The sequence below is a fragment of the Scatophagus argus genome, chromosome 7 (assembly GCF_020382885.2).
Source record: "Scatophagus argus isolate fScaArg1 chromosome 7, fScaArg1.pri, whole genome shotgun sequence".
NCBI classification, from domain to species: Eukaryota; Metazoa; Chordata; class Actinopteri; family Scatophagidae; genus Scatophagus; species Scatophagus argus.
The window spans coordinates 17,684,738-17,706,540 of record NC_058499.1 but is presented as its reverse complement, the minus strand read 5'-3'; the positions used below and the strand labels follow the sequence as shown (position 1 = coordinate 17,706,540).

The 21,803-nt window shown below is 40.8% G+C and overlaps 1 protein-coding gene across 2 annotated transcripts; it reads left to right on the top strand.

Annotated features, from left to right (window-relative positions):
- Positions 1-405: 405 nt before the first annotated feature.
- On the top strand, positions 406-21,578 carry ush1c (Usher syndrome 1C). 2 transcript variants are annotated; one of them, XM_046395063.1, is made up of 23 exons: positions 406-538; positions 2,495-2,562; positions 4,332-4,475; positions 4,755-4,893; positions 6,408-6,516; positions 6,636-6,660; positions 6,741-6,798; positions 6,910-7,098; positions 7,195-7,254; positions 7,675-7,731; positions 9,614-9,756; positions 10,801-10,866; positions 10,959-11,107; positions 11,791-11,840; positions 12,119-12,283; positions 12,506-12,622; positions 16,035-16,100; positions 17,090-17,131; positions 17,773-17,826; positions 17,948-18,047; positions 19,513-19,622; positions 19,886-19,941; positions 21,127-21,578. In XM_046395063.1, the coding sequence occupies exons 1-23, from the start codon at positions 503-505 to the stop codon at positions 21,137-21,139; spliced, it is 2,016 nt and encodes a 671-aa protein (XP_046251019.1). In that variant the 5' UTR covers positions 406-502; the 3' UTR covers positions 21,140-21,578. The 2 variants fall into 2 exon arrangements, with proteins under 2 accessions (XP_046251019.1, XP_046251018.1); XM_046395062.1 differs by lacking the exons at positions 11,791-11,840; positions 12,119-12,283; positions 12,506-12,622; positions 16,035-16,100 and adding an exon at positions 11,293-11,348 and having other exon boundaries at positions 407-538.
- Positions 21,579-21,803: the final 225 nt, after the last annotated feature.

Genomic DNA, 21,803 nt, shown 5'->3' with positions numbered 1-21,803 from the left:
TTTTGCAAGTAAGAGTCAACCACGATTAATCATGTTCAGGAGGTTGCTAGAAGTTTTAAACGCTTATCTTATCTTTCTATAACACAGATACCTTCTATCTTAATTAACTTTAAATGTCTGAATATGTAGCCTTCACTGCTTGCCAGAAATGATGGTCAAAACACAACTATCAACAGTATATCTGATGTAAAGTTTGATGAAACAAAACAGAAGGTGGTCTTTTATTCTTTCAAAATAAAGGCCTAAAATTGAAATATCCGAAGAACACGTAGTATATCAAAGTGATCTATTTACGGTAATGACAAAATAACATATGCCTTTATAAAAGTTCACGTTGGTCGTATCCGTTATCAAAATTATTAGAATCTTCGCCAATTATTTTCTTACTATGAAAATGATAACAGGATGTACGATTAGTTACAGCAAACTTGACGTACTGACCCTGCTTCAGTCCTGTCAAACTAAGATCTCACGACGGTCCTTTTGCTACAGTCTCTCGGCGATGGAGCGGAAAGTGGCTCGGGAATTTAGGCACAAGGTAAGATACAAACATGGTCTTCTTCGGATATCGATTAAATAACTTAAATAGCTCTTTGCATAGCTGGCTGTCACTTCACTGGCTCAGGTGTATGTTACAATGGGATGTTGCGCAGAGATAGGCCTGACCGGCAGCCTCACGAAGAGCAAACAACAGCTAACATCAAGTCAAGAATTATTTTTTTCAAAAGCTTATTTTCCAAGACCAAATCAAAAGTAAAAAATTTAAATAAAATATAATTTGAAAACTGTATGGTAGTATCCTCAGGGTTAAAATTGAATTTGTCACAAACTGTAAAAGCCCATAGAATAAATGATGAACCAAACTATTAGAGTTGCTGAAAGATGAATGGACTTTCATTCTCCAGGAATAACTGCTTTTCCTGGTTAAATGAATTCAAATGGTAATTATAGGCACACTTATCGTGAGTTGTGAGAATAATTTGGGCTACAGGGCTTCCTGTTTTCCTTTCAGAGGTTAAAAACAAGTAGACTTTTTGTATTTCTCACAGCCTGGCACTCTATCTGGCTGTAGCAAACATCACACAGCTGAGGTCCAGCATAAAACAAATGTTAGTTGAATCCATAGCATGTGGTTCTGTAAATTAGATAAACATTATACCATGTTTTGTGGTTGGCACATTGCAGCCTGAATAGATATCTATGAGTAAAGGACAACAAAGGAAGGGAACTTGATATATTAAGAGTGTTTTCAGGCCCTGAGCACGTAGGGATCATCACGCAGCCATCTGTGCTGTGTGCAGTATGGCAGGGTCCCATATTGCAGGCTCTTCATAAAGGGCATCTTAGCATTAGATAATGTAGACTGTGTCAGAGCTGAGCAGCTGAGCAGAAGAGATGGGATAATTTGTGGGTTTAATTAGAGGCTGAGGGGCCAACATGACACAATCAAGCTTTGTTTCTTTTTCTTTTTCTACTCACCATGTCTGTGTGTGTGTGCGACGTTTTATGGATTCACAAAAGAACTACGTTATTATTTGTTTTGCCAGTTTAAAAGTATCTATTAAAAGGTATTTTGTTCTGTGGGTTTTAACTATGAATATTGTAACATGTTGAAGTTCTATATGGTCTTATTCTGTGATTCTTCTGAATTATACAGTGCACTTTTTAAAATGGGCACCTGACTGACCAACGATTGCTTGCCTTATTAGTTTATGGTGCCAAAGTCTGCTCTTGGTTCAGGCTGAAGGAGTGGCTGACTATGCCTCACTGCCCTGAGCCACAGAAATTTATGACAGCCATAAACATCATGTCACACACACACACTCCCTCCCAGCAACCTCCTTGCAGGGTCTAAGTAGCTAACTTCTGCATTATTATGATGAGTTTTACACAATCTGTGTACCTATGTTTCTATCCCTGCATAGAATTGTCTAAATGTGCGTGTGTAAGATGGATGGAGTGTGTGTGTGTGTGTGTGTGTGTGTGTGTGTGTGTGTGTGTGTGTGTGTGTGTGTGAACATTGGGTGTGATTGTTCACCTTTGTTGGTGTTGTGAGCTGTAAGATGACACTGCTGACTTTCCTACAGTAGCCTCTCCTCTGCTGGACTGCCAGTGTTCCCTCCCAGTGGTCTGATGGTTAGAGAAGGGCAGTCCATTACACCTGCTTTAGTCAAAGGAGCCTCATCATCCTCAAAGCTTAGTATTACCTGACGTTCTGACAACGTTTGGGTTTGAAACTTAGCAGCATAGTTTGTGACAGATTGAGAAGAAATGTGTTATATCAGTGATTGGCCGAAGCGTTTCCTCAGAACCATTCTGCTGCACCTGAGCCACCATCAGGTTTGTATGACTCCCACACACAGACACACACACACAGGTGGCTAACAGGTGGTGCTGACAGGACCACAGGAGTGAGGTTCAGTATGTGTCAGTAGTCTGACATTCCCACAGGTTCAGCAGTGAGATGACACCAGATGTTTGTCCTTTCTTACAGGTGGAGTTGCTGATTGAAAATGAAGCAGAGAAGGATTACCTGTATGATGTCCTTCGCATGTATCACCAGTGAGTACTAGCTGCCACTGCTTTGTGTTGTTACAGTGTGTGTGAATCAGCGAGTAGGTCGGTTTCTTCTGTTTTGTTTTGTCTCTGTCAGGCACACATCTGTATATTCACACCTTTGTTCCTCAATGAATAAATGATAAAGATTTGGAATAAAATGTGTCCGCTAAATAACTACCAGTTTGAACCAGAAAGGGTTAGTTGTGAAGCCCATTTATGGGAACTTGTGACATTTCATAATGTTTCTGCGTGTACAAACATAAGATAAGACAGTATAAAACAGAAAACCACATTTGTTCTCATTTGCCTCAAGTGTTGCTGTAAATTCTTCTTATTCCATGTCAGCTGCAGGTGAAATGATGCCCAAATGCCTCTTTAACTTCTACTAACTCTTTGCTAATTTTTAATATTTCTGTGTTTAGTTTTCAAAAGGTGTCAGTCTTTTGAAACAGTGAGCTCCATCTGGGTTTCTGATAACGGCCTGGTTCAGAGGTCTGGGGTGGGGGGTGGACTGGGAGACTGTAGGTCTAGGTTTCAATTAATCTTTGTACAGAGGCAGAGCTCTGTGGCCCCACTCGTTAAGCCTCTGATCAGTTTCCACTGTGCTCCGACAAGCCTGGCCAGTTATCCACAAAAGCCTTTTTTATGTTCATCCTCCAAACAGGGCTGAAATGGCACATATTAATAATTCATGAAGCGTGAGACCAGGGAGACAGATTTTATACTGTAGCTTTTACTATGCTGCTTTAATTTCTGTTCTGGTTACTCTTTGTCTTACTTTGAATTGTGAAGGAAAGATGGTTGGATTATTTTTTTTCATCAGTATTTAAACATACTTACATATATTTTATTGCTGTTTCAAATGGAAATGGAAGGTTACATCTGATTTACACATCAAATTCCCTTGCCAGGTCTTGGGGGTTATCCACTACTTCATATGTGGAATTAAGTTGTATCAAGTCTTTTGTCACAGTGCAAAGTCTGATTTTAAAAAAGTCCTCAAGTGATGTCAGTTGAGTCAGTGTCAGTTGGAGCTAAAGACTATAAGCTTGGAAATAGAAAAAAATCTGGGAATGTGGAGTCTTTAGCCCCTTACACATCAGGCGAAACACCGGAGTCTCCACTGGAGGCATCACGAATCATGTTGCGTTTTGGGTAATTTAAGCACCAGTTGTTGTTAAGGAAGAAGAATGCGTGGAATAAAAAAGATGGTGTATCTGTTTCTGCTGCATTGATTTTGTTTCATTAAAAAAAAACTGCTCACCGTCAGTCATCTTCCAGGAATACAAGGCTAAATTGGTGGAGTGCTTTTTTTAAGCGCTTTAGTGATCTTGTGGCTGATGAAAGGGCCAGTGTTCTTACTTACTTCAGACTTAAGTCAGTGTGATATTCAGTATCTCTAAACCTGACTTTAAAGCCTGTATAGCCTAGCTATATTCATGCATCATTCAGCTTTCATATATATATATAAATTGTTGGGTATTTTAAGTTTTTGTCCACCCCTTGCACATTCAGTTCATGTCTAATGAAGCTGATATCATTGAGAGACATACTGTATAATATTTACATGTCACAAGTACAGTTGTTGACAGCTAACTGAGCTTTGTCATTTCCTTAGTTTTGTTTTGGCACAGCTTCAGTACATATTTCTACTACAAATTACTTGGTCACTTGACCAGGGGACTTTATACTACATTGCATCTTTCCAGAAGATATACATAACTTCATCTTAAAATAAAGTACAAAACAGTAATCCCCCTCTTCTCCCTTAGGTCGATGGACTTACCAGTGCTAGTTGGAGACCTGAAGCTGGTCATCAATGAGCCAAAACGCTTGCCCCTGTTTGATGCCATTCGACCTCTCATCCCGCTGAAACACCAGGTGGAGTACGACCTGCTCACCCCTAAGAGGTCACGGTGAGTACAGCATGTGGCAGATATTTTCCTACATAATGAAAACAACCTACAAGACATACACATATACATAAAGTGTATAGTGCTTGTCTTGATTTTTCTTCTGGTTTTCCTAATGCACCTTCAACTGAAACACTTTTCATTTTCATTGTATAGGTGACTGTACAATGACAATAAAAAACTATTTTATCTAATCTCTTATTGAAACCTCCCACTTTTCCTTCTCTACCTTTACCTACCTTTATCATGTTGTGTATCTCCCTCTCTGCCCTCACTCTGAAGGAAGCTGAAAGAGGTGCGTTTGGATCGGATGCATCGTGATGGACTGGGTCTGAGCGTCCGAGGAGGGCTTGAGTTTGGCTGTGGTCTCTACATATCACAGATTGTCAAAGATGGTCAGGCTGGAAATGCTGGCCTTCAGGTATGCACGAACTTTCCACTTTATTCCATTTCCTTTATGTTATCACATATTTTTCGTTTCTCTAAAATACTTTTAAATCTAGCTTTTAGTTAATGTACCAAAGAGCTGTACGTATAATATTTATTTTGTAGTCATTGTAGTAGTATGGCAGCTTTACTTTAAAAGAACTAGTTCAATTAAAAGATACTGATATTTCTTGCAATGAGTTATATTCCAAATATTCCCATAATATATCAATAGTATAATGTGTTTCATTATTGTATTTTGAATATAATATTTTACTTTAGTAATATTTGTTATCAGTATATTTGTTAATATGAAAGATTATACAAAGGGCCCATTGTTGTGTCTGTAGAGTTAAGTCAAATTCTAGAGCTTTTCTGTGGCCACGTGTGTCTGTCTTAGATGTCGGTCATATTATCAAGATCCACTAGATGGGGTTAAACACCATGATTTTGTAATTTGCAAATCTGTCACCCAGATGGGTGTGTGATGGTCCACCCAGACTGACATTAAGTGAAATAAACTCTTCTCTTTCAAAAAAATGTTAATGTTGAGATTCATGCTTTTATACAAATCAGACAGACTGGCCGCTGTCATTTTTATGACAGACTTCCAATCTGGTTTGTAATCGCATCCGCAGGGAGGATAGTGTCCCGCCTAATTCCTGGACAAAACCCAGAAGACATATAGTCAATGCAAATCACAGCAACTTTCCCATTGGTACTTATGGAAAAGTTAAAAAATAATGATTAGAAATTAGGATTTATATTTTTATTATGAATAATTATTCTATAGTGAAATGGAAAATAATAGTATTTATTATTACTTGCTAAAAGTCAATGTAAAATGTGTTTCACTGTACTTTGTTATAATATACATAATACAGTGTGATATAATGATAAGAATTTCGAACATATACCGTGTTACATGTTGCTTGAACAAAAACCAAGATTAAGGAGATTGAAGCCTTTATGTATTTGTTTATTTAGCAGGGATCATATAGATAAACACTGTAATGTATATTGAGTGTTTATCTGAATCTAATTTGCAGCTGCTGTGCCCAGTTAGGCTGTAAATCTCAGTTAAAACATCCAAACAAATGATTTGATGATACAGATTTAGAATAAAAACAACCAGACAAATAAAGCTCAACTGTGCACATCTACACGTGTCCATGTGTGTATATATTGTACAGGACTGTATAAACACTGACATATAGGAGTGATTGTGGATGTTTAACCTTTAATGAACCCAGTATGTACACGTAGACCTGTACCCTTTCTTGACTATTTAATTGGGAGTAACTTTAGCTCACACCATCAGCTGTGTAAATGGCTCAAACATCAAAATGTAAATAGATCTCACACATCAATAGATCATATCGTGGCTCTTATTCTCAACAAGACAGGGATGTAAATTGTTGGAGCAGCAGTGACGTCATGTGTGATCTGGCTCAATATATTGAAAATGAAAATGTCAACCATAACATCCAATTTTGTGGTGATTTATAGGTTGGTGATGAGATTGTGCGCATCAATGGATACTCGATCTCCTCTTGTATCCACGAGGAGGTCATCAGTCTCATCAAGACAAAGAAGATTGTGTCACTCAAAGTCCGCCGTACGTCCAGCACAAATCAATTTCCCAACAACAACAACATCAGAGAAGTTGATGGTCATGAAGTTGAAAATTGTTAAACAGCACTGGCATCATTCATTCTGTTATTTCTTTTTTTTCAGATGTGGGGATGATCCCAGTGAAAAGGTAAGAAAAGAAATATACTGCTGTTTGGATGGTGAAATGGGGAGTGATGTGTAGACATCACTGTGTCCTTGTTTCTCCAGCTCACCAGATGAACCCCTGAAGTGGCAGTTTGTCGATCAGTTTGTGTCTGAGTCAGGGGTAAGAGACAGACACACCTTCTTCTTCGTGGTGTTTTTCAATTTCAAAAGCCGTATTATTGGTAGAAAAGTTGTGGACTTTATTTTATTCTTTCTGTCTGTCATGCTGCAGGAGAAAAAAAGCAGTGTTGCAGGCTTGGTGTCCATTGGAGGCAAAGAAATCAAGGAAAAAAAGGTTTTCCTCAGCCTTGTGGGTACTAAGGGTATGGGCATCAGCATCTCCAGTGGTCCAACCCAGAAACCTGGTATCTACATCAGTAATGTCAAGCCAGATTCCCTTTCTGCAGAAGTTGGACTGGAGGTGATTGCTCAAAATGACTTCTGAACACCTCCAAAATTCTGACACTCACATATCTGCCTGCTGTGATCTGGATCTATGTCTTGTACCAAAATGTAGGTTGGAGACCAGATTGTGGAGGTGAACGGGGTGGATTTCACCAATATGGACCACAGAGAGGTGACTTTTATCTAATTAAATTTATTTGTTCAGTTGAATTCTAGGTTCATCAGTCATTTTTATTATGATATAGATATACAGTTTGTACATTTTGTCATTCCATCCAAAGCAAACACCCTGAGAGAGCCTGTTTCAGCTGTGCTTCCACTAGAAGTTAGAACTCCTCATCACTTACTGTGTTTGTTTTGTGATTAATCGAGTGGCAGCTCCACAGCCAAATTAGCGTTTAACCTGCCAAAATCCCTGATGGACTGTTTGTTATTTGCCATAGTGTCTGATGGAGAGAGCAACTGCTGCAGTATTTACCAGGGTTTGGTGATAATTTCACACCCTGATAAATACACATAACACGTACTTCACACAGGCCATGGAGCATTATTTAAGGGCATTATTTGAAGTTTCATTTTATCATATCCCCAGGCTGTGAGAGTCCTGAAGAGCAGTAGGAGTCTGACTATTACTGTCCTGACAGGAGCTGTAAGTACAAAAGCTTTCAGTACTGTGCTGTCTGTTGTAGCTCAACTCAAAACTTGTGCTTTTTCCCATGTAATGCTTGTTCACTTGAATACAGAACTTACATCAACACCACTGAGTTTAAGGTACTTGTTATTGCGTTTGCATATACACCAATCAGCCATAACATTATAACACCATACCTAATTTTGAGCAAGTCGCTCTTTTGCTGCCAAAACAGCCCTGAGCTGGGTGAGGCATGGACTCCACTGGAACTCTGAGGGTATTCTGTGGTATCTGGCACCAAGCCGTCAGTAGCAGATCCTTTAAGTCCTGTAAGTTGTGAGGTGGGGTCTCCATGGATTGGACTTGTTTTTCCAGCACATCCCACAGATGCTCGATTGGACTGAGTTCCTCAAACCGTTCTTGAACTGTTTGCAGAAAGGGGCCACTGCCGTCAGGGAATTCCGTTTCCATGAAGGGGTGTACTTCATAAGCAACAATGAATGGCAGGACAAAAGCTTTCCTAACAGAACACTACCCAGAGCATCACACTGCCTCCACCAACAAGCCTTTGTCCCATAATGCATCCTGGTGCCATGTCTTCCTCAGTAATGTACACACACCCAGCCATCCACACTATGGAAAACAAAAAAACGTGATTCATCAAACAGGCCATCATCTTCCATTGCACCGTGGTCCAGTTCTGAAGTTCACATGCCCTTTGGAGGCACTTTTGGCAGTGGACATCAGTCAGCATGGACACCCCGATCCGTCTGTGGCTACGCAGTCCCGTATGCAACAAACTGTGACGCTCTGTGTGTTTTGACGCCTTTCTGTCAGAACCAACATCAACTTTCTCAACAGTTTGAGCTACAGCAGCTCTTCTTTTGGACTGAACAACATGGGCCAACCTTCCCTCCCCACGTGCATCAGTGAGCCTTGGCTGGCTATGACCTCGTTGCCGGTTCACCGGTTTTCCTTTCTTGGCCCACTTTTGGTAGGCCCTGATAGGCTGCGGTTTTGGAGATGTTCTGCCCCAGTCTTTCTGCTTCCAACACATCAACTTCAAGGACAAAATGTTCACTTGCAGCCTAATATATCCCACCCACTGCCAGGTGCCACTGTAACGTGATAATCAATGTTATTCACTTCACCTGTCATTAGTAACAGTGTTATGGCTGATCGGTGTAGGTGGTGATGAAAAAATAAAATGGTGGTAACAAAATGGCTTGTATATATTGAGATTTGGATCACAGGATAATTTCAAGACACTACTTGACCTTGCCTGGGCCTCAGCCCAGCTGCCTGCAGCAGCAACATTAATCATCAGTCAACTCACTCAGCAGGTTGCTTGCCTCAGGGCTCAGGGACACCGATGGTGTAACTGAGACAGTAGTCTCATCTTATGTACTGTTTTCCTTGGTGCCTGTCTCATGCATTTAGTGTGTGTGTGTGTGTGTGTGTGTGTTTGTGTCTTTCTTTTGACACGTGCAGTCCGTCCACCATTATATGAATTCAAGGCTGTGTTCCAGATTGAGGCAGCCACTGTTTATATGTGACAGCCTGAAGTGACACTGAAGTGCAATAAACATTCATCAGATGCCTTGTGCCTGATTTTTCTACATAGACATGAAATTCTGCAGATATTCTAGAATATATACAGGACAGCATTTCTAGTATTCATTTTATGTTTTTGTTTACACACGGTAGAGCAATGATTCTCAGGTTGTGATTGAGGCTTCAAAGAGGTTACGTGACAAAAACAGACATCTCGTCTCTCTCTGCGGTCCAGGAGACCAGTTTGGACTTGCCTGCCAGTCTCCAGAGCTGAAAAGTTTAAGGACGCATGCTATACACGATGTCTTTCCCTGATTATCGTCTCCTGCTGCTGTCACTCTCTCAGGGCAGCGAGCTGTTCATGACAGATGAGGAGCGGCTGGCTTTGGAGGCCCGCAGGGAGCTGGAGAGGCAGGACCTGATGCACCAGAAGAGGGTGGCACTGGAGACCAACAAAATCATTAAAGAGCAGCAGGAGAAGGAGAAGCAGTGAGTGAACCGTGTCTCTGTTGTATGACACCAGAAGGACTGCTGTCTTGTGCTCATGCTCATTTTAATGTCTGTCTTGGAGAATTGTGACTGATTCGGTTCGAGAAGACATTGTGGCACAACCTTCAGATCTTATGTTATTACACAATACAAAGATAAACCCCTTTTACATCTATGGCCACAAACAGTTTTCTTTCATTTTTGACTAGTTAGGAAGTCACTTTATATATAAACACAAAAAGATTTAACCCAATTGTTCTTGTACACTCACACAAATAGAGTAAATGCCTGTGGGTGCAGCTCTGTTAAGCAGCTGCACCTCTTGCTGCCAAAAGAATTTACTGCATCGTCACTGTGAAACTGAGATCATTACCTGAATGAACCCTCTAAAAATACTTGACTTACTAGAAGCAAGCTGACATTGGCTGACATTTTGATACCACTCAGCACAAATGGTGCTCAGTGTGTGCCACTTTATAGCCACTTTCAGCTGAAAGTTTTTCTTTTATTCAGAGAGTGTTTCAGTCACATTGCTGAACAACACACACACAAAACAAACACATGAAGCCATGACTAAAAGCTGCGGCCAATTATTATCTTGGGGAATACCAACAGCCTCCAACATCACTTGGCAGTCAGTAACAAATATAGCTCGGTTCTCTCCTTTCCCTTTGAAAATCAAACCTCTCGTGTCACCCCAAATTTAACCTACTTATGTAGAATTATAGATTTATGTTCACTTCAGATGTAAATTCAGAGGATGTTCTCTTAGTGGTATGATGCCAGCAGTATCCTTGGATGAATAATGTTACTGCTTGTAACGTTGGTGAAGGTCCTCAGTCATCCAGGTCATGGTCTGTGTAGTAGATTCTTAGGAGATCTGGACTTGTTAGGGTTAGGTACTACACATACTGCATGTAATGAGCTGCAACATCGGCGCTCTACCAACTATATTGAAGTCATATGCTCTATATTTATAACACGCCACCACAGCATGTCATATATACACAGTTTTAATTTGTATATTTGTCATATATTTAACAGGAGACACTTGGAGATCTCTCAGAAAACTGCAGAGGAAGAGGAACGCTACAGGAAGGAGATGGAGAAGTAAACAACTAATTTTGTGTTGTAAACGTCCAAGTGTTTTGGCACGTATAAAATAGCTTTTTTTTTTTTTTTTTTTTTTTGGTCCCCTGTAGGATTGAGGCTGTGGAGAGGAAGCATAACAGGGAGTGGGAAGAGGACTGGGGAGACAAAGACAGGCCCAAGAGCCCCCACAGCCCAAAGAGCATATCACCCATCCCACCTGAGAAGAAAACCACCCCGACTCCAAAGACCAAGAGTTCTCGTAAGGACAACTCATAGACAGTTTGTCCTGAAAGGCGTGATTGCTCTATTCTGAACATGCATATTTATTTTCCTTCTGAAATAATAGAGATGTAACTCTTGCATGGTTTTCACCCCATCTCCCCTTTGTTGTGCATGCTCTCTGTGTGTGTCACTTCTGTGTGCTGTGATGGCCTCTCCTCTAAGCTGATGAAACGAGTTCCTTCTCAGGGGATGACAAGGAGGAAGAAGAGGATAGACAAGTGAGTCTGGAGCCTCAGCTGTCTTTGTCACAGCTGCTGTCGGAGGATGTCTGTTTAAACCAGTGTACACACAGACAAGTGCTAGATTTCCTTTGACAACCCAAAATTTAAACACTGAAGAAAACCATTGTTACAGTTGCTGAATGGTGCCAACAGATGACACCGACGACCAAAACCCAGCTGCTGAACGGTTATTTTTTCATCAGTTAAAATGCAATTTGCATCATTTTTATGATGGACGTTTTTAAGATGGAGTTAAACAGGCTAAATCTATTTCAATCGTTTCCTTTTTTGATTGCTGTGTTGTGAGTGTGTTGTCTTGAGTGTTGAGTGTGTTGTCTTTCTTTTTTTTGAAATGGATAGACTACCAGGAGTTTACTAAGATCTTGGCGTGTGATTTAAACTGCTCACAAGAGTAACCTGTGTTCCTCTTTATTCTTAGCATTTGGCTGGTTTTATCGATATGAGGGGAAACTGCCATCAATCCGCAAGGTACCGTCAGCTGAGTTCAGTGTGGTGTGGTGGTCACACTGCTTTCTGGTTTTTAACTGGTTCTTATACTATCTTGACAAGGGGGTGGTTGCATACAGTATTTAAGATCTTACGTTTAAAATTATTTGCTGAACTAAACTTGCTTGCTGTGGTTCTATGAGTTGTAAACAGTGTGGTGTCATTAGCTTATTTTTGTATGTCATGTCGTGCTGTGTGGTTTGGACCGCCAGTTTCATCTGTAGCCTGCTTTTTATTTTGACTTATTGATGACAACTCAGAAAGGAGAGAAGAAGAAGAAAAAGAAGAAAGTGTCCAACACAGATACACTGCAGGAGCAGAGAAAAAACAAGAAGGAGATGGAGTTTGAGCTGAAACTCGCCAAGGAGAAAGAAGAGATGTATGAACGAGAGAAGCAGCTGAAGATCAGTCGGTTGGTTCAGGAGGTATGATAGGGGAGTTTACCAAAGTGGACTAGTGGATTACACCGCTTGATACTTATGATGTCATTTATGGCAATGTTAACTCGGCTTTCAGGGTGTCAAGTTGTGGTTTTATTGTGTCCATATTGTAAATCTGGGGTTGCATGGATGGCTGATTTAAAGGAGAGTGTGTTCATAGGACTAATTCCTACTGTCTGATGATGCACGGCCTTGACTCTGTACTAGGTTTCAGAGACAGAGAGAGAAGACCTAGAGGAGTCGGAGAAAGTGCAACACTGGGTGGAGCGTCTTTGTCAGACTCGGTTGGAGCAGATCTCCTGTGTGGAAAACGAATCCTCGGAGGTACAGAGGATGGTAGCATTGAAGCAATTCTTTCCTGTCATGTTGATTTGATGTTGTCTGCGTGTCTGTCAACATGTTGCTGAGTGACCTGATGTGGAGAAGGACAGCTCAGTAGTGCTCACAACTGCAGATAGCCTTTTTTCCTGGTCATTAAAATTCAGCAAAAGTGTGGTTTACACCACTATGCATTTTATTTACAGTTTAAAACAAAGAGGCATCCAAAAAAACACTGCTCACTAAAAGGCAAAATTAGGTAATGTTCATCAAATATGAGTGAAGACTCTGTTATTACATAGCCTATTTCATGCCCCAGATGTTTTCAGAAATTTATTTTATTGCACTGTTCAGCTGCAATATGGGAAAGTTTTCCAGGCCGCCATGTTGTTACAGACACAGGGAGGACATAGAAGCTCTAACATGTACACCAGCCACCAGGGCCACTGAAACAAATAGCGGAGAAGCTCAGATTACAGTAGAGTGGAAATGTGACTTCATTCTCTGTTTAGGATGCCATTACTCCACTCCATATCTTTACATAGCAAATACTTGTTTGTTCATATATTAATTATATATTAATGTTTAAAATCTCATATATTAAACCTCCAAGCTCTCCCCGCCACGCTCTCCTGCCTCTGAGCCCAAGGTGAAGCGTTTCCCTGGCGGCCTCCACCTGGCCACCACTGACCTGGATGACATTAACCTCGACGAGGTGGATCAGAGCCTTAGGGGCCCTCTGAAAAGACTGGCCCCAACCCAACCCAGTACTAACCAGCCTCCCCCTCCCTTGCCTCTGCCTCCACCCTCACCCAAGCTGAACCCAACCATACCCAACTACTCCCCTCCTTCCTCCCGAGCGTCCCCACAACGGCACCCTTCTTCCCCACCCAGCAGTAGAAAACCTCCTTCTGGCCCATCTACCTTGACCAACAAGGGGCGTAGGCCTCAACCACAGCCACCCCAACATCCTCTGCCACCCCAGCCCCTCCGCCCACCTTCCTCACACTATCCTCCTGCCCCTCATTCGTCGTGGCCTCCATCCTCCCCTCAGCCTGCTCCACGGCCTCCTCCACCGCCGCCCCCTCCTCCGCCACCCCCACCACCTCCCCCTCCACCCCCTCCCCCACAACATTTGGACGAACGAGTAGGAACCCTCAATGGGTACCGCCAGCATCATCATCATCACCTCCAACAAGCTCCCAGCCCTCCTGAGCGCAGGAGTGAGTGGGAGGCAGGCGGCTATCTCCCAAGGGGAGGGCTTTACTCGACCAACACCAGTGAAATGTCCTACCCCTCTAGTCCAAAGGTTAGAGATTCTCATTTGAGAAGTATGATGTGTTGGAGTGGTTTTTCCTTTTTGTTTTACTGCCTTACTTTAACTGATAGATGGCAAGGATAATTTTTTTCCATCTATGAAGAAATGCTGCATCAAGGTTGCGGGATTTGATTGTTTTTGACGCATAGGTTTTTGTAAAACAAATTTATTGGGATGTTTTATGCATGACGAGAGAGCGATACATCTTATGGGCATGGCTGAATTGGGGAGTCATTGGTTTACCATATTCTTCTCCCTGAGGCAAACGCTCTTTGAGATGCAGCTGGTTGTTATTCATGTTTACCTGTAGCTGTGTGGAGTGTTGCAGTGAGTGGAGTGTTGCATGGTGTGTAGCAGTGATGAAAACAGTATGTCATAGCTCATGACAGGAGCTGATTTTTTAAAAAAAAAAAAAAAAACAATGGTGTATGCTTGTGCTTGGTTGGATGTTTGTGCACTTTGTCCACTTTGACCCCTCAGCCGTGTGGTGACATTTGTAGAAACATGAGTGAGTCTGGGTGTGTACCCTGATATTTATGCAGCTCTCCGGATGTGCCGGGAGGCTGAAAGATTTTATTTTACTGTGGTTCAGGTAATGAGAAATACCTCCCATGCCAGCCGAATTTCCAATTCAAGCTCTCCCTTGGTGAGTGTTTTTCTGTTTAAAATGTGATGTCAAGTCAAAATTGTTTGAGTTTTCTGTTGAAAAACAACTTAAAGAATGAGTACAAATGTGCGCTCAGCTGTTGCATGGAAACATCGTATTTCCTCAATAGCAATTGGCCCCTAGTCCGCCTAACCAGAGGCGTCAGGTGGCCCCCGTCATGTCTAAACCTGTCATGCTGCCCCAGTCCCAGACCCACCGACCAGATCCACACAGACCTGCACTCCGTTCTGATGGCCTGGTATGAAACACACCACACTGCATCATCTCTGCTCTGCGCAAAACGTCGATTTAGCTTAATAGGTTCATAAAACACTCAGACATTTGACACAGTATGCCATCACTTGGGTGAGGGATTAATCTCTGTCTCTTTTTTTGAGCCCTGGTGAGTCTTCCAGACTCTCCAGCTGTTTCACAGAAAGCCAGTGGTTATTACATCACACAGGAGAGCCATTTGTCATTCTTGTCAAAGAGCTATAACGAAACTGCATTTGATTGGAAGTGAAACCTCCTAGTAAGCCTCTGACTCACATGAACAGTCGCACATTCACACCTGAGTGCACAACACTCTCACTGCACCCATCAGTTACTGAGCACCTCCGCAGCTGGAGATGAGGTAGGAGACTATATGAGCTAAAGGAGGGGATGACAGAAATCATCCAAAGCCTGACATGGTTTATTCCTCTACTGGACCTCTGTCGTTGTACAGAAACTTTCAACACACGTCAGTATAGCCCCAGCAGACATGTTCCTTCATGAAAGTAAACATGTAGTGTACTGTAGTTTACTCTGAGTGTTTGCTTAAATACTCACTAAGTCAGTATTTTAGTTGTGTTTGACCTGCTTTTTAAAGAAGTATGTCTTCTTTAGGAACCTTTGGACTTGGGGCCGTGTGCCACAGACAGGGAAGGGGAGCCTCAGTATTTTGAGAAATTGACTGATACAAAAGGCCAAAGTTGACAGTGATAATTACATAGAATCTCTTGAGTCGGTCTCATCTCTTTACAAAGACACTGATTTTGTGAACCCTTTTTAAAGAGCTCTCTTTGCTTACATCTAGAGCTGTGCAAGTGCTCGTCACACTGAGCCTTCAGTGCTTCAGCTTCACACCTTGCATTGTTGTTGTTGGGTGTGGTTACAGATGCAACAGAGCATACTCCTGACCACGGCCAACCATAGTCATCACTGTTACTGGGTGTGTTCAGAGAAGAAACAAACCTTCTTCCATAAAATTCTTAAAATTACTCCAAAAGGTGTGATATATTAAAAGCCTGTCATTACACCTGCAAAAAGGGCTGCAGTCAAAAATGAGACAGAATTTCCCTATAACTCTAGTTTTTGAAAATAAATAAAATAATTCCAGTATCAACTTGCCAGTTGTGCTTGTTTTGTTTTTAAATGTTCACTAAAAGCTGATACCTGGCCTTGTGTTTCAGCCTCCAGAAATGCTGAAACGGATGGTGCCATTCAACTCATCTTTTAAATCAAACACCAAACGACACGTAATCCATACCTGTCACCACCTCTCTTAATTCGTCATTTCTCTTGAGTGCTTTTCCTCCTGTTCTTTCTGCATTTTGTCTCCATGTTCCCGCTTTGGATTTCCTCGTGGTTGACTGGAGCATCAGTGATGGCTCCTCCTTTATTTTTTCATAATCTGGTTTTGTTGGCTGCATCACTGCCTTTAGCTCCAGTGGTGTCACTTACGCATGACTGCACTTTTATTGATTTGGAGCACAAAATAGTACTGTGAACATATATTGTGGGAATACATGTGTTGTGGTCTTAACTGCTTTTACTGGTATTGAACTTTGCTGGCAACAGATGGTTTGTACATAAGGGACTGACCTATAGGGCTCGCTGAATATTCCAACTGAATATAATCTGTCTCTCTGCATGGGTTTGTTGCAGTGTGCATTACTTAAAGAAAGGAAGCTGGTTGAAAATCGGTCTCATTTGATTTAATGTATCTGTTACGATAAATAACACATCCTTTCTCTGGCCACAACAAATAAAAATATGTACAAATTAGTTCATTTCTTATGTCCAATGATGAGTGTCTGTACAACAAGAGGAAATGAACAGTTAAATTAATGTGTGTTTATTCTTCAGGGAGAAAAATGGATCGCTGAGCCCTGGTAGCTTAATAAATGTGTTGTCCTTTCTCGGAAAGCTTTGTTTTGTTTCCATCTCTTGAAATTACATTGCTATCATTGTTGGTAGGAATGATTAGGACTGATTTTCCATCAGCAAATTGAATTAAAGTATGAGGCTTTAAAAGCCACTGTGCTTTTCGACTTAATGACTCAGTCTCCGTGGCTTCTGTTTTTTCAGGGTCATCTTAAAACTTGAATAAAGAACTGGTTGTCAAAGGAAATCTGAGCAACACTTTACACAGTGATGTCTTACACACTGACAAATGTTTCTTAGAGATTCTTTTGTAACTCATTATTGACAAATCTGTTTTAATGAACCGCATGTTCTCTTACAGGGGTTTCAGAAGTACGAGGAAGAATTTGATCCCTATTCCATGGTATTGCATGCTTGCATGATTTTGTTAATATCACAAAAAAAGCAACATATGTTTTTCAGTTTAAAATGGAAGTGATGGCTGGTTGCAAATGTAAACATTGTATGTGTGCTACTACATGAGGATTAGTTACTCACAATAGCGTATATTTCTAAAGGTTATAAAATGTGTTGATGTTATTCCCACAGCAGCCATTGTGAATTATTTTACAACAGAGATATCTTAAAACTGCCATCACTACAACAACTGAGACAGATGAACAGTTGGAAAATTACATAATACAATAAAAGAATTAACTTCTATGTTTCAGCTAAACTTTGTTGACAGCTAACTTCTAACCAGCTTGTAGGTCACTTATAGTTAATTAAGATGATTAAAATGACTTCTCTGCGAAAGAGATTTCCAGTTTATTTCCCCAAAGAACAAGAAAAAAAACAGTTTCCTGAAGCAATGGTAGGGCAGCAATCTCTCTTTAAAAGTGATATTTTTTTTAACCGTGCATGCCATACACATTTTCAGAGAGTAGGAAGCCAATCTTTATATTTGCATCTCTATTTGTTGTTTCACTAGTTTCTATGCAGCTGTGGTGTATTTTTGTGCTTTTATTTCCATTTTTTTCCCTTCAATCCTTTCTTTGGTAACAGTTCACCTCGGAGCAGATAAATGGCAGAGATGTGAGACTGCTGAGGATCAAAAAGGTGCTGACTAACATCTTCTGCCTTCTCTTCAGATAACTCAGTTTTTTGATGTGAGGAATCTCACATCAGATATATTAAAACATGATGTATGGCGTTGATTTTTTTGTTTGTTTTTCTTAAGATGGGACAGCTTGACATTGCTGTGGAGGGAGGCGCAGACTCTCCGCTGGGGAAACTGGTTGTGTCTTCTGTGTATGAAGGTGGTGCTGCAGACAAACACGGTCAGTTCAGTTTTTATTTTGAAATATTTACTTAATGACACATTACCTTTGAATCCATTAACATTGCAAATGTGCCCTATCAGTTTTAAGTGACATTAGATGTTTTTGCCTTGAAATTTAAGCATTTAAGTAAGTATTAACTCACACTGAATTATGTCCCCTGTGTCCAGATAAACATAACAATCAGAACTAGCTAATCCAATCCTTACTCAAAACAAGATATTATGTCTGGTACTTGGAAATTTTTAGCGCTAAATCATTTTTTAAATATTTGTGTTTGTACTGAGGGAATAAATTGAATATTAGAAACACCACTAAGTGTAAAACGATACAGTTCAAACAGCACCATAAACTGAATCTTACAAAATAACCATGTAAACCAGTTTCTAAACCATTTTCAGCAAAAACCAAACATTAGTAACACCAACAAACTTTAGTAAGGTAATGCAGGATTTACTGCAGGGTGGTTCTATTAGACTGCACTAGTTTAAGCTGGATTTGTCTAATGAATTGACAGTTAAGTCCAGACCTGCTGTTCCTATTCAGCCTTTCAAGCAGAAACCCATTTTGTATTTGCGCTGCAAATACACTTTATATTCAGGACATTAGACTTTTAAAAAAGCCTTGAATAGAAAGTAACTCATTTTGCATTTTATGTGCACAGAATGTTCATGTATTTTTTGTATTTTTTTTTTTTTCTTCGTTACTATCTTCATGGCGAAATATGGGGAGGGAATCAGTTCATTACACACAATATGAACATATCAGTGAATAACACATGCTGTTGACATTCCTCACTGTGTGGGATGTCGTGCGTATAGTTTACTTGAGTCAGTGTGGAGATTAAAGTGTTTGAATGACTCTTCATGCAGACTGTATTTACCATATATAAACAAAAATATAGACAGACCTCTTTATGTGGTATTACTTCCAATGAAGGGAAGCCTCAATGCTTCAGCTTACCAAGACATTTTGGATAATTTGCTGTGCTTCCAACTTTGTGGCAACAGTTTGGGGAAGGCCCTTTTCTATTTCAGCATGGTTGTGTCCCAGTACACAAAGCAAAGTCCATAAGGACATGGCTGGATCAGTTTGGTGTGGAAGAACTTGACTGGCCCACACAGAGCCCTGACCTCAACCCCATACAACACCTTTGGGATGAACTAGAAAGAGACTGTGAGTCAGGCCTTTTCGTCCAACATCAGCGCCTGACCTCACCATTGCACTACTGCATGAAAGGCAAATATTCCCCCAGAAACCTTGTGGAAATCTGTTATAGCTGCAAAGCTGTCTATGTATTTATGTATTTATTTATTTATGCATTTAAAGAGTCCCAGTTGGTGTAATCGTCAGGTGTCCCAATACATCTGTCTGTATGTTATATCTCTGCCTCTGGTTCTAGCAGCTACTCTCTGTGTCAGTGTGAATCAATATGTTTGTCAGCCTTTGATCTCTCTGTGTGTAGGTGGCATCGTTCCCGGGGATGAACTTATGGCTGTGAATGGGAAGATCCTGATCAATGCCACATTGACGGAGGGACAAAACTCTCTGGCTAGAGCCTGGAATAGTGGAGGGGTAGGACCCACGTTAGAGGAAAATTGTTATTTATTAATATATTTATTAATATATGAATTGTTATAACATTTTCCAGAAGAAATGTTATTCAGCTGGGCTGTTTTGATTTTAGTTTCACCCCTCTGACCCTGATTGATTTTTTTTTTTGTGCTTACTGTTGTTACATTCTTGCAGATTAAGTCAGGCTGCATGAGTTCATTTATTTATTTTTTATTGGTTAATTGAATTGCAAAATAAAAGTAACTGTTGTTTTTACCTTTTAGGACTGGATTGATGTTGTGATTGCTGTTTCCCCTCCAAAAGAATATGAAGATGAAGTGTAAGCATTACTTATTATGATTTATATTCTAGTCCACGTGTATAACAGATTTTCACATCCTGTATACTGTTATTCAGAGTCAGATTTGTCTTAATTTAGGCCACAGTCAAATGAAACTGGCCCACGCAGTTGACATTATGTGACAGTGTGGCTTGTGTGTCTGTGTGTGCACGTGTATGCAGCCCTAAGTCAGCATCAGTCAGTCCCACTTTGAACAGCAAGGTGCTTGAAGGCAGTGCAACACTGTACAGACACGGCTACCTACTTCAGCACTAGTCCTCCCTGTCCTCCTGCCTCACCCTCACCCTGGTAATCGACTTAGTCTTCAAACCTCCTCCTCTTTGCTGCATGTCTCAGAGGGGAGGTTTGGTGTGGCACTTGTTTTTGTTTGCCCCCCCCCCTTTTTTTTTTCTTGAGCACATGTGACAGTCTCCCTGTCAATCAGAAGAGAGCAAACACTATTTTGGTATTTATTTCCCCTCACCTTTGTCAAACTTTGCATTTATGTATTACCTTGAAAGCTGAGGCATGTGCTTTGCAACGATACAGCCATGCTATGAGAGTTAAGACATGTACAACTAATGTGATCAGTGACCCGTCCCACCATATATCTGCCAAATTCTGACCCAGGGAGCCGTATATAAACACATACGTACATGTGTGGCCTCTGTGGTATTGTCCTGTGTTTTCAGGTCATGGACACTCACATAAGCAACCTAAAACTCCTGCCAGCCTTCAGCAGTTGTTCTGATTGATGTTGTACCCCGGGACTGTTACATGTTCTGACATACAGTACATAGACACTAAGTGACACTGGATGGGACTGTAGCGAGATGGCTCCTCGGCCGCAGGAAATATTAACATGCTCCCAAGGGTTTAATTAGGGTTATTTTATTTATACTTCAATTCCTCAATTGCAAAAAATAATGACAGTTTAAATAGTTTAGTTTACCCTTTAGTTTTTACCCTGCGTTTCTAAAACTCACCTGCATGTGTGTTAGTCTGTTGTGTTTAACGTGCAGTGACTAAAACAAGCATAGTTCAAAATGTTGTCTGAATGCACAGATTTCTTAGCAGTCCAGTTAATGATGCACAACAGTTTTAACTGAGTTTATTTGGTACAGCTGCTGCGCTTGTGTTCTCAGCCTACATGTTGTTAATTAATTTGTCTTTCTTCTCCTGCAGGACGTTCTTCTAGTCTTATCAACAGCCGGCCAGCATAGCCAGAGTGATTAAGAAGAAGCTGTTCATTGCAGATGATCCCTTCTGGACTCACAGTCTTCACATAAAATCACAATAAAATAATTCTGTTTCCTCTTCATCTTCACATTCACGTGTAAACAAGCAGTGGTCTTTTGTTCTCACTTGGCATTACTCTAGGCTCTTTGAGTCATGCGTCATTATATTGACACCATGCCGTCATGAAGCTTTCTCATTGTTCTGGTTTGTTAAATAATGATCCGATCAATATTTATTTGTCTCCAGTAATCTTCCTCACCTCTGTCAACCCCGGACGTGGTTGACCTCAATTAAATCGGCATGGCCACAGTGATCTTTCCCTTCAGACATGTTTCTGTCTCTAATCAATAGCGGCTCTCTAATCTGCCTTTTCAAAGCCCAATAAAGGCCTGCTCATAGTCAGTTTTGGAATTTCTGTTGTGTGTACAGATGTTCTGTTTCCTCAGCTTTGCTAGTTTCAACACTACATTGGTGAGTTGGTGTTGCAACGAGAGCAAAAGACAAAATTGAGTATAGACTTTATAGGTGGAGATATGGAGACCAGCTCCTGTCATAGCATTTTCTTACCAAATGAGGCTAAATCAATTTTAAGAAAAAATCATTTGTGTCCACGACTGAAAAAA

Excerpts from the sequence above, each read along its gene's own strand:
- ush1c (XM_046395063.1), top strand. The coding sequence starts at position 503 with ATGGAGCGGAAAGTGGCTCGGGAATTTAGGCACAAG. Across the intron at positions 7,255-7,674 it reads CCAATATGGACCACAGAGAG|GCTGTGAGAGTCCTGAAGAG; the intron begins GTGACTTTTATC and ends TCATATCCCCAG. Across the intron at positions 18,048-19,512 it reads TGGTGCTGCAGACAAACACG|GTGGCATCGTTCCCGGGGAT; the intron begins GTCAGTTCAGTT and ends CTCTGTGTGTAG.